We start from the raw sequence: 18168 nt of genomic DNA on the forward strand, positions 1-18168 counted from the left end.
CACATGACTCCTGAGCCCGGTGAACGAACTTTACTCGAGTAAATAATATACAGGCAGTGGATTTTTTAAATAAAGTTAATTGTTAATAAGTCGGAAATTAATAATAAAAATACAAATTGTTGTAATTTACATGATTATGGACGTGTAGCCCTACCCATACGTTGAAGGAAATAAGCCATTGCAGCGGCACGTTGTATATAATAATTACTGATATTAAAAATAATTTATTCTAATAACTTTGTTATTATTTATTATTATTGACTTCCACAAACAATTCAAGACCAAAATTAGCCAAATCGGTCAAGTCGTTCTCGAGTTTTAGCCAGACTAATAGTGCGTTCAGACGCTCACGTTCAAAGTGACATTCAACGAGCACACGCACGGGCACAAGCATGTAAACAGGCTGTTTGTGCATGTGCCCGTGTTCGTGCTCGCGCTGGTCGCCGCTCGGGAATACTGTCGATATTTTGGTCAAGATCAAAGGCTGAATGTGCTTGCGCTTGTACGTTCGTAGCATACAGACGTCGCGTCTTAGAGTATGAAAAATGACCTCAAAAGTGTCATGCTACTTTTATTAGCTCAATTTTATTGGCTCACGCGAGCGCACGGACTGCGTGCCGGGTTGCCCAGCAGTTTGCTTAGCGGGCTGCTTACCGTGCGTCTGAACGCACCATGACGAATGGCAATTCATTTTTATATATATAATAATAATATTATTGTCAATAAAAACTAGACTAAGTATTATGAATTTAACTGTGGCATAACTACTGCATTGGGTGGAACAACTGAAATCTGTGAGAAATAAATAAATAAATTACATTCAAGGACTTTTGAAAACTATGGACTGTGAAAATATTTCAATACTCATTCCGCCAAATACTGAAGTCACAAAAAAAATTACTCACATAGGTATTCCAGTTTTTATAAATAAATATTACATATAAACTAAAAACGAGTGGCAACGATTAATAACCTTTGGAATAGACAGTTTTAGCTAGTAAACTGTCGTCCGTTGAATGGAATCTTTATAGTCACGTGACATATCCATCCATAGACAATCTGTCTTTTTTACTTCCACGCCCGGCGGCAGCTTGTGCCCTCGCTGAAAAAATATTTATTTTGTAATTTAATGTTAATTACCTAAAAATGGACACTAGGAAGCTGACTGAAATTTTGCGTGGAACCATCGATCCAAATCAGAGGCAGCAGGCAGAAGAACAGCTGTCGCAGGTAAAAATTTTCAATTCCATCACCCACATGCTCGGGATTTTTATAATGCGACCAAATTGCATACCTTCAAGTATTTCATAGGATTTTATTGTGTTTGTGTAACTTCTTAATTTTGTCGTATAATGACATGCCGCGCTGGTATAGATCGAAGCTCCATGTTTTAAGTCTCAAGCAATATTATTTTTTATTGTTTTTCGATTTACGGCATAAATTGAGATAATCGAAGCTATCTGTATGATGTATTCTAGCACTGTATGTCTAATTGTGGATATCGTATGACGAGAAGTCCTAACCAAACTCATACGTCTCATGTAAAATTGCTTAGATGTAACTATAAATAGATCTTATTTTATTTAAATTTCTGGATAATTTTGGCGCGTCTTTGCCAATTCATTGTTCTTGTACATGTAAAACTATCAGTATGGCCTATCATACAATTATTGTACAATACAGTGATGATCCAATTGGATTGAGTAGAGTTTACTTACATTTTGTTTCATATACATTGAACAATCATTAACGTATTTTGTGATACTATTTCTGAAATACTATTTTTTATCTAATTCCCAATGCAAAATGTAATTCCATAGACAATTATGTTGTAGTCTTTGTTCCGAATAGTACCTATATTTTTTAGAAATATTTGTCCATTTGTCTCACCGTTAATATCAATAGTAGAATTGAAAGCACTTTGAAAACTCTAACTCTTAATGGATATTTTTTTTAAACATTGCATTTAACATGTTGGTAACTGTAGTGCTCGGAAAACATAAAAATATTTAAAATGCAAGGGACACTTACAATTCATTACAATTTCTGAAATTTAAGTAACTATTCAGGTAATAAACAGGAGATCTTTGCTGATAATATTTATTTAATAAAACAATTCAAATGTAACATGCAATGTCAAAAATTTGCTATAATAGAACCAATAACTGCCTTAGAAACTTAAAATTGATAGCAAATCAGAGGAAAAAGAAACATTACAGTTCAATCTGGCCAAAATATTGTTATGTCTTCACTAAAAATCAACTCTTATTGTTAATACATTGAACTCGGAACTTCTCATTGCTCGGATACAATACAGTTCGAAGTCTTCTTTGATATAACAATGCAAAGACTTATATGCATATTATGTGACCTCTTTATTTGTGCTATAGCTTCATATTGCTAACACATATAGATAGGGACTAATTGACACTAACAAATTCATAATCAAATGTAATTACATTTACTATCTCATAATTGATAATGGGCAAGATTTGCCCCTTCTTGCAAACTAATAAAACATTGTTCTACAATTCAATAGCTAGGTATGTTAATATACTTTTCTTTTCAGATTCACAAAATCATAGGATTTGCACCATCTCTACTGCAGGTGGTTATGCAAAATGATGTAACCATACCAGTAAGACAGGCTGGTGCTGTTTACCTCAAGAACCTCATTACATCAGGATGGCAAGAGAAGGAAGTAGAAGAGGGCGAGCCCATTCCTTTCAGTATTCACGAACAAGACCGTGCTATGATCAGAGATATCATAGTAGATGCAGTTGTACAGGCACCTGATTTGATAAGAGTGCAGCTGTGTGTTTGCCTCAAGACCATCATCAAACATGATTTCCCAACACGCTGGACACAAGTTGTGGACAAAGTTCACATATACCTGCAAAACCCAGAACCCAACAGTTGGATGGGAGCTCTTCTGTGCCTCTACCAGCTAATCAAGAACTATGAATACCACATTTCTGAGAAGAGAGTGCCATTAATAGAAGCAATGAACTTGTTGCTTCCCATGATGTACAATCTAATTGTGAATCTCCAAGCTGACCCCTCAGTAGAATCTGTACTTATCCAGAAGCAAATATTGAAGTGTTTCTATGGCCTAATAAAGGTAATAATATCAAGATAAAAAATACAATTTGGTTTGTGTTTCAATTTCAATGCTATACTTATCTTATACTGTGATTTACAGTACATTCTGCCTCTAGACCTCATCACAAATGAGGTATTTACTAAATGGATGGAGGTATTGCGGTCTGTGATGGAACAACCAGTGCCAGAGAGCACCTTGCTTGTTGATGAAGAAGATCGGATGGAGCTCCCATGGTGGAAGTGCAAGAAGTGGGCAGTCCATACCCTCTACAGACTATTTGAAAGGTAGGTTTTACAAACACTACAATATTAACTTAAAACACTTCTATGATTCAAATGTGTGTATAGCTTCAACCAATTTGATGTTTTACAGATATGGTAGTCCAGTAAATGCTCGTGAAGAGTATGTGCAGTTTGCTGAGTGGTATCTCACTACATTCACTGGTGGCATCTTGGAGGTGTTGCTGCGCATTCTGGACCAGTACCGCAACAAGGTTTACATCTCTCCAAGAGTACTCCAGCAAACTATCAGCTATATTGAACAATGGTGAGTAAATATTTCAACAAAAATTATGTATTAATGTGAGTTTACTTGTGTATTAGTCCTAGGGTTCCAGAGTTAACTGCAAATAGGTTTTTCATTGTAGTTGTAAATAAATGTCATAATATATTATTATAGAAATAGTGCATTAATTAGTATGCACTGCTTTTTAAGATTTTTAAATAAATTCGTATTGTATATAGTCATTAGTCGTATACAGTATCTGTTTCGTATTGTAGTTAGGACTACAAAATGAAATACCGCGATAACAGTTCTGATGCAGCTGTTGGCACTGAAGATTTTCTCATAGCTGGGCCTTAGAAAACGGCAATTCACTGCGTAAAATACCTAAACCATTGATTTTTTGCTTATACTGGATAAAAATGTGCGCTATTACGAAAGCTTCTTCGGGAATGATTTTCGGTAACCGCAATAGAACTCGTATTTAAAAACCATTTTTTTTTTTAAATATTGAGTAAACTAGGTTTCTGCGGTATTCTATGGTTCTCTTATCAAAATGGTTGGCAGATCCTAACTCTTTTTCTCAGTGCTTTTAAGAAGTAGAAAGTTCCAAGCACTTGATGGAGTTTTAATGAGTGTTAGGTATAAGTCAAGGGTCACAATGCAGCGCAAATGAATTAATCATTCAAGTCTTTCATATGTGAATGTTTTATGAGATACAGCTGAATTAGCCTCTATATTTGGAATTCGACGCCTTGAATATGAACGCTATTTTTAAAACCTACGTAGGTTAGCCTTAGGTAGTTCGATCAATATTATATCAATTCAAGGGCTTAGGAGCGGGAGCGGCGTGGGAGTATAAAGAAAGGCCGAAAATATAAGTCAAAATAATTCATAACGTTTGGCTCTCCTTTTGAAATGAATATTATCATTAAAACAACACATTCATTACTATTGATATCAAAATAATCATGACAAAAATCATCTTTAAACAATCGAAACATTAATGCGAGTATAAACACAATTTGATGAGTATTGGTTAGCCATCATACCTAAATTACTTTGATCTGATTGACTTACGACAACGACGAGAGTTATCAAATGAGGGACTAATTTCGACTAAAGAAAACCTACAGTTGTATGCAATGGCTAAAAGATATTATCCAATTCTACTTCTTCCAATTTAGCATTATGAACAAGTGTTACGACCTTTTTTTGTGATATTACGACGATTGCCCTTGTTGATATAAAGTATCTAATGAGATAAGTTCAGTATTTCGCGTTATTGAGGAACTAATTTTCAAGCATAAAGTCTAACAATCTTATAACGAGGTAGTAATAGACTTGTATACGAAGATAAGTTATCGATTTGCGCGACGACGGCGCGACATGACAAATTATACTCTTTTCATAAACTTTCACAACAAAACTATTAAATTCCTTGATGATTCTTTTCAATACGAGACATCGGTTCTAGAATATTATGGAAAATGGATGAATTACGTTAAGAAAAGTATTCAACATGGTTATCCATTGATTAGTGAATTAGCTTCCTCTTTAAGGTACTTCTGTAACGGTTTTACGGCGTCTTTGTTATGTCTTGTCATAACGGATGTTATAAATTCTTAAACTTTTGAAGACTTCAGACTTATCGCGCCCGCTAAAACGGCGTAACTTCATAAATTATATTATTAACTACGGAGTGCAGGCACAGCTATTGTAAAGGGTAAAAGGCGAGACATGGTACGATATAAGCATTACTCAATGTGATAAGTTTCTTACACAGTTCGTAATTTAATAATTTCAATAAATGATCGCGATATTCGAGGGCTATTATTACGTTTATTTTATGTTGATATAGGAGTTGGTCTTAGTAGTTAGGTTGCTATAACTTATAGTAGACTTAACGGACTTATCTATTATGTCTGCAGGCTTAAAGCACTAGAAAAAAAAACATGCAATTATAATGTCTGTCTTATATTCTTTACCTGCGCTCTAGTGTAAACAAAGTAAAGAAAAACTAAAAAGGTTTTAAATAAAATTGTATATAGTTCGTTAGTGTGTTAAACCTGCTCTCCATGAATTTACTAATCGTGTAATGAACTCTTCTTAGCGTGACCCACGCCCACTCGTGGAAGCTGCTGAAGCCGCACATACTCGCTATCATCCAAGATGTGCTTTTCCCTCTCATGTCGTACTCTGAGGCTGACGAAGAATTGTGGGAGACAGACCCACATGAATACATACGAATCAAATTCGGTAAGCATCAGAATAAATACCCTCATAGAATTATCGCAAGTCTTTTTCAGTGAACTGTTTCTAGTAATATGCCTCTGTTCTCTTCTAGACATATTCGAAGACTTTGTGTCGCCAGTCACAGCTGCGCAGACTTTACTTATATCTTGCTGTAAGAAGCGTAAAGACATGTTAGGCCGTACCATGCATTTGTGCATGCAAGTGCTGACCAGCCAGAATGGCGAGTATGGGCCAAGGCAGCGCGACGGCGCCCTCCACATGGTCGGCACACTGAACGACATACTCATCAAGAAGAAGTTCTACAAAGAGGAAATTGACTCCCTTTTGAGTCAGTATGTTTTCCCCGAGTTCCGCAGTCCGCTCGGCTATATGAGGGCTAGAGCCTGTTGGGTGCTTCATAGCTTCGCAGGCGTGCGCTTCAAGAACGAACAGCTCTTAGTGGAAGCTGTGCGCCTGACGGTGACGGCTCTTCTCACCGATACTCAGCTCCCCGTTAAAGTGGAGGCAGCTATTGCCATACAGATGCTTTTAGCGTCGCAAGATAAAGTGCACAAATATTTAGAGCCTGAGGCTAAAGCTGTCGTTACGGAATTACTCAAAGTAATTCGTGAGACTGAAAATGATAATATTGCAAATGTTTTGCAAAAGATTGTACCTTTGTACGTAGAGCAATTGATGCCTATGGCCTTTGAAATTATGGACCATTTGGCAACTACATTCAGCAAAGTCATTGAGACTGACTCTGGAACTGACGAAAAGGCTATCACAGCGATGGGCCTACTCAACACAATGGAAACAGTGTTGAACGCGATGGAAGACAGCCCTGAGATTGTTTCGCAGCTTGAGAAGACTGTGCTGCGTGTCGTTGGCCATATTCTGCACCATAATATTATCGGTAAGAACTATGTTTATTGTTCTCATTGTAATTCATTTACATCAGTCTGACTGATAGGCAGTAGGTTAAATAACATATTTCTCACTTCTAGAAATCAATAAATCTATTAGAATTGAAAATTTGTTCCTGTTAGCGCCGCCGATGTCGGTTAAATTTATTTAGATTCAATACACTTCATATTCATGATCCTCTTAACACTTGAATCACAATTCGAAATATACGTCATTGTCTGTGAATGTATTTGTCGTAAATACGCCTACGTTTTTGACTGAAGCATGCATAATATGATGAATTGGGCGCAGTTTTCATATGAATTTCAAATTATCGCCATTTCTACCGTTATTTCCTCATTGGTACATGTTGGTAGTGACAAAATATTTTCGAGCTGATTTTCGTTTACAAGCGATAACTATGACTTAAACATGTAAAACAATTCAAAACTTTTTATATTTACTTACACAAAATTTACAGAAACACCTGTGTAAAGAAGCAGCATAATTTTATGATTCCCGAAGTTTTGTTATTTATCAACGAAAATTTCGGAGAACCATTGTTTATGATTGTTATCTACCTAAATTACGTACAAAAAATCAAAACTTATATTAATAACTCCATTCTTGATAATTAATATTTAACTCACTATTATAGAATATAGAGTAAGATCCCAGAGCTGCCAGACCTACGTCATTTTAGCAAAGCTGAAATTTTGAGGATTGTTAGTATAAAGGGTCTGTTAAGAGGTATGCACATCCACTACCTTGAAAGCGGGGCCGTTTCTGAGGTAGCGCGGAGCGAAGGTGCGTAAAAAACGACCCAAACTACGTCATAGTAGCAAAGTTGGTTTTCAGATATGTTATTAATGATATTATGTAGAATTAAAATTGACTATTGCCAGACCGTTTCCCGGGGCCATTACTTCTGCCAGACGCCTTAAATGTTGTTAAAAAATGAGGTCAACTACGTCATAGTAGCAAGCCTAAATTTTATATATGTTATTAAAGGTACAATTTTAAGACCCCCTGTATGCGGACAGACCATTCCGCAGGGCCCTTTGTCCCCTAGACGCCATTAAACTTTCCCTATGAGTGCGAAAGTAAGAGCATTATTCATACGCATAAATGAAAAACAATTGAATAAAAGAAATAAAAATTGAAAAATTATTGAATACTAGCTGACCCGCGCATCTTTGCTTGCGTCACTTAAGAGAGATAGGTTAAAATGTTACATAAACGGGTTATGTAACATTTTTCACTGGTACTCTGCTCCTATTGGTCGTAGCGTGATGATATATAGCTTATAGCTTTTCTCAATAAATAGGCTATCCAACAGTAAAATATTTTTTTATTCGCACCAGTAGTTCCTGAGATTAGCGCGTTCACACAAACAAACAAACTTCTCAGCTTTATAAAATTAGTATAGATTAAAAGTATTTGGAATGTTTAGGTATCTTCCTAAACATTGAAGTACTTTTAATCCGGGAACATTATATAACTCGCAGATAAATTTTTGAATTACATCAAATATATTTTGTTCCTTCGCTTTATCAATAGATAATTCAACTTCTCCGAATTGAACAAAAGCTTCTTGATATTCTGGCGATTTCTTCAAAATTTTAAATGGTCTGAGCTGAATTGATGTAGATGCTGCACGGCTACAACTTTTCATTAACACGTATACAGTCGGCGATGTGAATGAGAAATTCCACCGGCAAAATGTAAAAAAATTCGACGCAAGTAATTTACCTCCTTGTAAATCTGAATTGCTTCAACAATTTCGACGAGCAAATTATATTGCGGGTGTCTGGAGTAATGCTCATATAAAGCGTCCTAGCATTTTAAGCCCAGCAAATAAAGGGTGGGTTCTAAAGGATAACCATTATCATTTTAAGTGGTTTGATGGTGACCAATTGCCAAGTTTCGTAAGCGAATCACTTGAAAACGAATTAGGTATTTTATTTTAACTATAAATTATTTCAATATACCTACTTGTAACTGTTTTCAACATCATTACCTACATTTTTTTTTACAGAGAATTCAAGTAACAATGAAGACGATGGTGGAGATGATTTAAATATTCAATTTGATGAGGGAAGTAAGAGCTCAGATAATGATGATGATGATGAATGACTACAATTTTTATTTTATAATTTTTGTGAATAGTGTAAACCATATCTATTTTTAAAATAATTCCCAAAATAATGTTACTTATCTTCCTAAACACTCCAAGTACTTTTAATCTATACTAATTTTATAAAGCTGAGAAGTTTGTTTGTTTGTGTGAACGCGCTAATCTCAGGAACTACTGGTGCGAATAAAAAAATATTTTACTGTTGGATAGCCTATTTATTGAGAAAAGCTATAAGCTATATATCATCACGCTACGACCAATAGGAGCAGAGTACCAGTGAAAAATGTTACATAACCCGTTTATGTAACATTTTGACCTATCTCTCTTAAGTGACGCAAGCAAAGATGCGCGGGTCAGCTAGTATTCAATAATTTTTAAATTTTTATTTTTTTAATTCAATTGTTTTTCATTTATGCGTATGAATAATGCTCTTACTCTCGCACTCATAGGGAAAGTTTAATGGCGTCTAGGGGACAAAGGGCCCCGCGGAATGGTCTGTCCGCATACAGGGGGTCTTAAAACTGTACCTTTAATAACATATATAAAATTTAGGCTTGCTACTATGACGTAGTTGACCTCATTTTTTAACAACATTTAAGGCGTCTGGCAGAAGTAATGGCCCCGGGAAACGGTCTGGCAATAGTCAATTTTAATTCTACATAATATCATTAATAACATATCTGAAAACCAACTTTGCTACTATGACGTAGTTTGGGTCGTTTTTTACGCACCTTCACTCCGCGCTACCTCAGAAACGGCCCCGCTTTCAAGGTAGTGGATGTGCATACCTCTTAACAGACCCTTTATACTAACAATCCTCAAAATTTCAGCTTTGCTAAAATTACGTAGGTCTGGCAGCTCTGGGATCTTGGTCCAATAGTCAACAGTAGTGTTCCTCTTAATCACTTTTAGATAGTTACTATGACTTTTATTTTCAGAATATTATGAGGAGGCGATGACGCTGTTATGTAACTTGACAGCTAAGACAATCTCTGAAGACATGTGGAAGGTGCTGGAGCTCCTTTACCAGGTGTTTGAGAAGGAAGGCTTTGATTACTTCACTGATATGATGCCTGTACTCCACAACTACATTACTGTGGACACAAATGCTTTCCTGTCCAACGAGAATCATATTCTTGCTATGTTCAACATGGCTAAAGCAGTAAGTTTATTTTACTTATTCACGTTTTAGAATATGCTGAGCATCAAATGTAAATGACTACTGTTCGTTTTTGTTTCTTCACATAGCTTTGATATTTCTAGTTTCCATGTTATCACAAACATTCTTATTCACTCAGACTTTGATATAGCTTTTGCAGTACCTAGATACATATACAATGAATCTGTTATTGTTTTTATATATTTGCATTATTATTCTAAAAGGTAACTTGCAACACTGACACTCACTTCATTACTAAAGCATGGGCGAAATCCTGGCTAAAACAAGCTGGCGACAATATACTTCTACTATGCAAACATACACCATTGCGATTTAAGTTATCATATTTGCTTTTCATTTGCATGAATTTCCTGCTTATCTGATTTCATATACATAAAAGAGTTAGACCTTGGACTTGTACAAAACGTTCCTTGTATGACTTTTGAAAGGAAATTAATGACAAGACAAATACACACAACAATGTTTTTAAAATGTTGTGTGAAATGTATAACAATAGGCGAGTCGCAAATATTGTTAATGGACCTGATTAAAAGAATAAGAGTTCAATTCTGTTATTTTACTCCATGAGACAATTTTAGGGCTGGTATTGGGCAAGCCACAAATGACTGCGACACAATTATAATGGAATAATACTTAATATATTACAAAATACAAACATTTTATGTAAATGGGCTAAAATAATGAAAATATCGTGTGTGGCAGTGGAGAGCATCAGCTCTCCACTGCCATTGTACACAATGTTTGCAGGGTCCGCTAGTAAAATAATAGTAATAATTATGTTTATGTTTTAGTACTTCACTGTAGTTACAATTTGTAATGTTTGAAGCTGGCGAATAAACCTCGTATTTCCTCGATGTATTGGTGGCTAACAGACAAGGCACTTTTTTTTCGAAACTTCTTTACTGCATTATTATCATTTGCTAATAATAAGAGATTATCCTTGAGTCACAAAAAAACCCGTAATAAGTGTGTCTTTACCTTAGCAATATACATTGTAAGTAGGCTCATGCATACCAGCTAGACTACTTAGACAAACAGTTTAGCATTTCAAATAGAATTTATTCAAAATTCAACAAAAAAGAAATGATAAATGAGGATATTAGAAGCACATAATACAATACATTGCACACAGACAAATAAATTCGAAGTCCGTTTACTCTGACATATTGTGATGAGAGCAGAATTTACAAGTTGCTTGGTTTATGCATGATCACAGATAAACACCCCACTTGTGTGACATCTATATTTGTTTAGAGCTGTGCATAATGCTTTTGAAATACTGCCTTGTTTTTATATAATGATAATGCCATAATGGAGAATAGTAAAAATCATATTTATTTTGTGCTGCATTATAATTAATGAATTACAATACAAGTATATTAGAGAGAACTTACTTTTACTTTTATGTGGTAAAGTCAGGTTTGCTAGACTACTATCTATTGAATTTAGGCTTGCATTATATTAGTTCCCCATGTAAGGCTGTGATGTTTTTATGGGATAACTGTATCTGGACTTAAATATTTCGGGTTTTAACTTCAATGTGAAAAAGTCTTTAATAAAACTTAGTAGCTGTGCGGTTTATATAATACCTGTGTGATCATTTGGGGAAATGATACTATAATTGTTAGGAAGTCATAAAAGACGGCTGAATGCGAAAACGCTGCACAATTATGTAATTGCTAAGCTTACATTATGCACTTCTGCCATTGAAATTGAATTAGCTAATGCTTATTGATTCCATGCATCATATTTTCACTACATAATGAGATTATTCAATAACTATTGCCCATGGCTAATGTGATTATAAAAATAGTGTTAAGAATTTCCATATGCTTACCCTTGATAATGAAATACTATATTTTACCTCATCAGGTCTTAAACATGGATGCCGAGGACGAATCGGAGATTTACGCGGCCAAATTACTCGAAGTGATGGTACTTCAATGCTCTGGAAAGATTGATAACTGCCTGCCATCCTTCGTGGAGCTGGTCCTTAACAGGCTCACCAGGAAAGTGAAGACCTCTGAGCTCAGGACCATGCTGCTGCAGGTATGTATCTACTGACAATATAACAATCATGTTATCATGTGGCACTTGTGAAGTCTTATCATTTTTTCTTATTACATTTCCTGTGACCTGAACATAGAACTACAAAAATTTGAATGAATATAACACTATCACCATCTCTAACAAGATCAAAACATAACATTACAAACAAATTGCAATCAATATTATTGCACTGAGGTTAAGATTATGGTGTTAATTGTATTTCAGTGCCAATCAACAATATTTGGGACATAAACTACAAGTAACTAATCATTATCTCCATTCTTTCCAGGTCCTTATTGCAATCCTGTACAGCAACCCACACCTCCTGTTCTCGATATTAGATAAATTGCAGGAATCTGTGCCAAATGCTTCAATCACACAGCATTTCATCAAGCAATGGATACACGACACCGATTGCTTCATGGGGTATGTAATATAAAAAATATGTCACCTTAGTATCAGATAAATGATGTATTGATTGGTACTCCAAATACCATCTGAAATTTATATTGGATATTGACTTTTTTATTGTCAATAAAAATATTTGAAAGATTCACAAAAAGAGTCAATACTAATGGGAGAGTGATATTACAATTTAATTTAAATTGTTTACAGTCTTCACGACAGGAAGCTTTGCGTGCTTGGCATATGTACGCTCCTTGAGATGGGGCCGCAGCGCCCGAACCTTGACGAGATACTGCCCAAGCTCCTCCCATCTTGCTTGGTACTGTTTGACGGGCTAAAACGCGCCTACGAGCTCAGGGCTGAAGCTGACGAGGAGACCTCCTCTGAAGAAGATGTTGAGGAAGAAGACGAAGGTAACATATCTGTGCTATTAACATTTATCTTTCCTATATATTCACTAGCAGTTATTTGTTCAAACTGTTCACATTAAATAACTATATTTAAAAATTACAGAAGTCCTGTCAAGCGACGAAGATGACCTTGAGGAAATGAACAATGAGTACCTAGAGAATCTAGCGCGGATGGCTGTGAAAAATAGCGCGCAACAAGGTGTTAACCTGACAGCGAAGATCGAAGACTATGACGAGAGCGATGATGTGAGTCAACTTGTTAGTATGCTTTGCTTTGGTATTGGGTGTTTGGGCATCAAGACCTTACTTTTACAGCGAGCGGTGCGACTTCCGCACGGCGCACCCCCACCTTCTGTGAGTGTTCTCTTACATGTTTTGTCTGGTACCGGCCTTTTGAAGAGAGGTTATAAAGAGGCATGGGAATGGGCTTCGCGTCTTGTGAGTATCATACTAATGCAATTACTAACCATAACTAACTTTGCTTTTTGAAACTGAGTTTGTGCTTCTAATGCTTATTTTTTACTAATATTTGGGTGAATAATAATATAACAAAACTAACAAAACTGCATGTTTTATATAGGTGACAATGGTCCAACTGTGCAATTAAATAAAATTGCGGACTGAAATTGGTTTTATAAATATATGTATAAATACTCCACAGAGTGATATTCCGTCAGTCGTTGTTTTGATCCAGTAAATCAACTTTTCTAGTTCATTCTGATCATAAAGAATTTAATTATGGAATTATTATTTTTTGAGAAGTGGAATAATTTTTTTTCTGTTACTGGAATACTATCATGATTGTTAGTGAATAAGAGTTAAACTAACTGTATGTCTTGGCGGCAGGATGATGACGACTTTGAGGCAGAAGAAACAAGCATTGAATGCTACACAACACCTCTGGATGAGAAGGATTGCCCTATAGATGAGTACATCAAATTCAAGAGCACTCTGCATGGTAATCATCGCTTTTATTATGTTATATTAAATTCTTATAAATTACAGCAAAGCAGCATAAATTAATGTCTGTAAAGCCACTGCATCGGTTCTTAGGAAGTTCTGGAGTAGTTGAGATATCTTTTATTATATACTCATATCTTTCAGACGATTTATATTAGATGTATTAAATTAATGCATTAAATAATATTGTTTGTAGCTATATCGAGCTCTGAGCCCGCACTATATCACGCCCTGACAAGCGGGCTGACCGAGACACAGCAAAAGCAGCTCAACAACGTGTTTGTGCTCGCCGACCAGCGCAAGGCGCAGCAGGACAGCAAACGCATTGAACAAAGTGGAGGTATGTTGCCTTCAATATTGTCCATGTCCAACAATAATAAGCCATTCCTAACGAATGTTAAAAAAAAACGGATTTTATAACAATGCCTCCGTTAGTATATTATCCTGAAGAGTTTATGTGCCTAATGTTCCTATCTTATTAGAATATCATCGACGTACTTTTTGACTTTTGATACTTACATTTATTTTGTGTTTATTATTCCAGGCTACATGTTTACGGTGCCAGCTCAAGTCCCGACCAAATTCAAATTCGGATCATAAGCTGCTTTCGAAAACGATTTATTATTATCCATACACATCACACTCGTAGAATATATCCTCCTTATCGCTAAAGCAAGTACCAGTCAAATACTTAGTTTCTAAATTGTTTTTAAAAGTAGGATATAGTACGGCTTACCATTAAAACGGCCTCGTAAAGAAAAAAGGGCTAACATCAAACCTACCAAATATTGGTTGTTGGCCTGAAACCCTACCGTCTATGGCTTGGAGCTACCAAGATAGGCCATTTTGGATTATCTACGATTTCCAGGCCTGAAAGGAGAATATATTCAAAGTGTGTCGATCCTTTATAGCCTATTCAATAATGTGACAAAATAAAATGTTTCGAATAATTATGAAATTGATGTGAAGTACAGTCATTTTGGGAAGCTCGAAAGAATTATTTTAGTTAGGGACTGTGATTTGTTTGTAATTATTCGACATGTTTTAGCCTTGGTATTGTTAATTCATGTATGTGTTACACTTGATGTTGAACTACGAATATTTGTTAGTGATTTATCAGTAGAATATGTGGGTCATATTATAATATGATATGGAGTGACAATGCCAGTGCTGGAAGGTAAAAGATTCTAACTATGCATTCGCGGCTTCGGCCTAACACACACGTTGGTGAACACTCAGCACGGTTTATTAGTCTTACATTAATAAAGTTATCGGACTATATGTGAAGTATCTCTTTCTTTGATACTCAATGTTTAATTAGATGGGGTTCCGTATGATCATGTTAATATGTGTACGCTTATTGATCCATAGTCGTTGCAATAGTAAATTATGTAATCGTAGATGTATATACGTACTGCAATTATGATGAGTTTTAATATTTATTTCGTGGAATTGATAGCTAAGAAGTTAATTTATATCACACGGCTTAATAATTTAGTGTAGCAAATGTATTTAATGCCGATGAACATATCATTGCAATTTACCTCGACACTCAAAATGTATTATGTGTAATAGTAGTAGATCAATGTTTACCTTATGATGTTTCACTTTGATGTCTTGTGCAAGTACGGAACCCTTCAGGTGTCTATTATGTGTAGCATTTATCCCAGTTACAATATTGTTAACATTGTCATAATATATTTACAGGAAATTATATTATTAGTGTGATGAGAATCTTAATGGTAATAGTTTAATGTCAGTCTTAAAATATGTGTATTAAATTTCCATGTCTAAGATTTTAACCGTAATAGAATTATGTGTGTGCTACTATAATCAAAATATCTCGAAATGTATTTGTAGTAGAATAAAGGAACTACATAAGTGTTTTAAATTAATAGCATTTGCGTCTGTAGTGAATATCGTCTTTAACTTTCGAGTATTGATAAATTATGTGTAGCCGTCAATGTATTCGACTTTCTTTACCTTATTGGTACTAAGATACAAAAAAGTGTATACTATGATTCTTCATTGTTTTGAATATTATTTATTTAAACTTTGGCGTTACACTGTTTAGTTATTGGCGCGATTTTTATATATTTTTTGTTTGTATCGCACATAGTATAAAATACAGATTATTATAATGTTTTGTGCATATAGAATATGCGTTGTCACGTCTGGCAGTCGTCTTTTATTCGTATTCATGTTTGTATTAAGTTTTGAAAATTTATCTAGACTTCCTTATTTTGTTATTTCTGTATACAGCTTGCTGGAAATTGTTGAAATCAGAACGGTTATTAACGCAACAGGAAGGATATTTACTGCATTTAGACAAAACGTATGAAAGCATTACAAGCATGCTTAACAAAGGATGAATCGCTTTGATAATAATATGATGATAAAGTTTGTAACACGAACCAAGAACGTTAATGATGAGATGCGTACAGTAGTGCGATCTGTATACAGACGAACAAACTAATGTGCTGTGATTTGTAATGCACTTATTTATAAAACATTTAGGCTACCAGAGATTCTGTTTTGCATTTTCTTACGTTGTTCTTTATTAACACACAACAATCGTTACGTAATCACATATATCACAAAAGGACAAGTTTTGTTATTAATGTAATTTAAATGTTTTGCGAGGAAGTGGTATTGAATAATTGTAATTCGCATCATATGGAAGATTATGGATTATTTTAATCGACTTTTAAATGAATGGTATGCCTGTTGTTGTTCACATACTATTTTGTTATCTTTTAAATTTGTTATGTAATTTGAAATGCTTACATTTCATGTTGTTCTTATGTTGGCGCGTTGATGATGTGTACATGGAAATATTGTTACTGTATTCTCGGGCTAGGGGGCGCGATAAGACTGTTTCGACAACACTTATACATTTGATTGTAAATTTGTATATGAACCTGGAGTGTGGCCCTAAATGCAGATGCTGTTTATTAAATGGTTGTCGCAAACGTGATTGGATAGAGATTAGTGTAAGCCAGCGGAAGACTACAGATGTGGGCCAAGCTCGTATATTTTTTATGTAATTAGTCTTATAGTTAAACGAAATTTGAAACTTGCAGATTACACAACTAATTTTCTATTTATTTATTTATTTACCGAGATCAACAATCAGATATAAGTATTTGACATAATACGGTGATCTCAGTTGTTTTTTATATTTTCAACCAAAAGTTTTTATTATGTTGAGTGAACGCATTTGTTTTATAATGTTTTGTCAATGTCAATGAAATGTTAGTGGATGATCAGAAACATAATGTAGGAAAGAGCCGCACGTAACACCACACGGTTGTTAGCTGTTGTAAAGTCGATATATGCTCTGTGCGACTATAAACCCTTCACCGGCTTAGTTACTAACTGCATGTTGATTCATAGAATTTTAAAGATCGTAATATCATCACGAATTGCCTGTGTGATTTGTATTATTATTATTCTATATCGCAACATAGATGTATACACGATTATAAATAATCTGTATTTTCTATATTTGAGTTTTATTCAGCGCCACGATATACCTTTATTCCCCGTACACAAATAGCCAATAAACAATGATTATAGTTACATTGTCAAATTTTGAAGTCAATGGGGCGAGTGGACACATGACATGTGTTGAGTAACAAAAATGAGTTATGAATGTTTATATATGCAAATTGTTATTATCAATGTAACTATTATGGCAAACTTTTTCAGACACGCAAATATTGCTTATTTTGACCTCACCAGGCGATCTATCATCACATAAATACTAGGTTCAGAATTTCAGTTTTGTTAGATAGCGCACTTTTGTTCACTTACCCCTTTATGCAGTAGCTTTTGGAAGAAAGAACCAAATCTCACAGAAACTGGCATCTTCTTTTTATTTTGCGACATTCTAAACAAATAATTGCTTACAAGCATAATTTTAATGAGGTATTTAGCAGGGCTACTTAAAGTATCAAGTATGTATCGTAGCAACAATGGGTACCAGGTTTTTCTATAACAAACTGGTGCCCTGTTTCTATCCCAACCCACTTCGTTTCTTAAGAAAACAACGGAAACATGTGGGTGTGCTAACAATCATTATTTATCTTGGAAGTTCGAGTCACTCAAGTCTATATCCGTCTAGTCACTTGGGAAAAATCAATCGATAAGTGCGGAGTGACGGTAAATATCAAGTTACATTAATACAGATATTGAAATAAGTTATTCTGGACTGTTGCGATTCGCATCTATCTTAAAACGAAAGAAGATGGATTCAGTCAGAAAACTAACTTTTAAGTAT

General features: G+C 35.0%; 1 protein-coding gene across 3 annotated transcripts; it reads left to right on the forward strand.

Annotated features, from left to right (window-relative positions):
* The first annotated feature begins 1056 nt into the window (after window positions 1–1056).
* On the forward strand, window positions 1057–17391 carry msk (importin-7 msk). 3 transcript variants are annotated; one of them, XM_076135303.1, is made up of 15 exons: window positions 1057–1230; window positions 2570–3121; window positions 3203–3387; window positions 3476–3649; window positions 5718–5863; window positions 5952–6755; window positions 9821–10044; window positions 11935–12111; window positions 12401–12537; window positions 12727–12929; window positions 13030–13172; window positions 13242–13364; window positions 13773–13884; window positions 14083–14226; window positions 14431–17391. In XM_076135303.1, the coding sequence occupies exons 1-15, from the start codon at window positions 1147–1149 to the stop codon at window positions 14484–14486; spliced, it is 3264 nt and encodes a 1087-aa protein (XP_075991418.1). In that variant the 5' UTR covers window positions 1057–1146; the 3' UTR covers window positions 14487–17391. The 3 variants fall into 3 exon arrangements, with proteins under 3 accessions (XP_075991418.1, XP_075991419.1, XP_075991420.1); XM_076135304.1 differs by lacking the exon at window positions 13242–13364 and having other exon boundaries at window positions 13030–13184; XM_076135305.1 differs by lacking the exon at window positions 13242–13364.
* The last annotated feature ends 777 nt before the right edge of the window (window positions 17392–18168 follow it).

The sequence above is a fragment of the Anticarsia gemmatalis genome, chromosome Z, assembly GCF_050436995.1.
Source record: "Anticarsia gemmatalis isolate Benzon Research Colony breed Stoneville strain chromosome Z, ilAntGemm2 primary, whole genome shotgun sequence".
NCBI classification, from domain to species: domain Eukaryota; kingdom Metazoa; phylum Arthropoda; class Insecta; order Lepidoptera; family Erebidae; genus Anticarsia; species Anticarsia gemmatalis.

Coding starts and splice junctions, on each gene's coding strand:
- msk (XM_076135303.1), top strand. CDS start 1,147: ATGGACACTAGGAAGCTGACTGAAATTTTGCGTGGAACCATCGATCCA. Junction 1,231..2,569: donor CAGAAGAACAGCTGTCGCAG/GTAAAAATTTTC, acceptor TTTTCTTTTCAG/ATTCACAAAATCATAGGATT. Junction 10,045..11,934: donor TGTTCAACATGGCTAAAGCA/GTAAGTTTATTT, acceptor TTACCTCATCAG/GTCTTAAACATGGATGCCGA.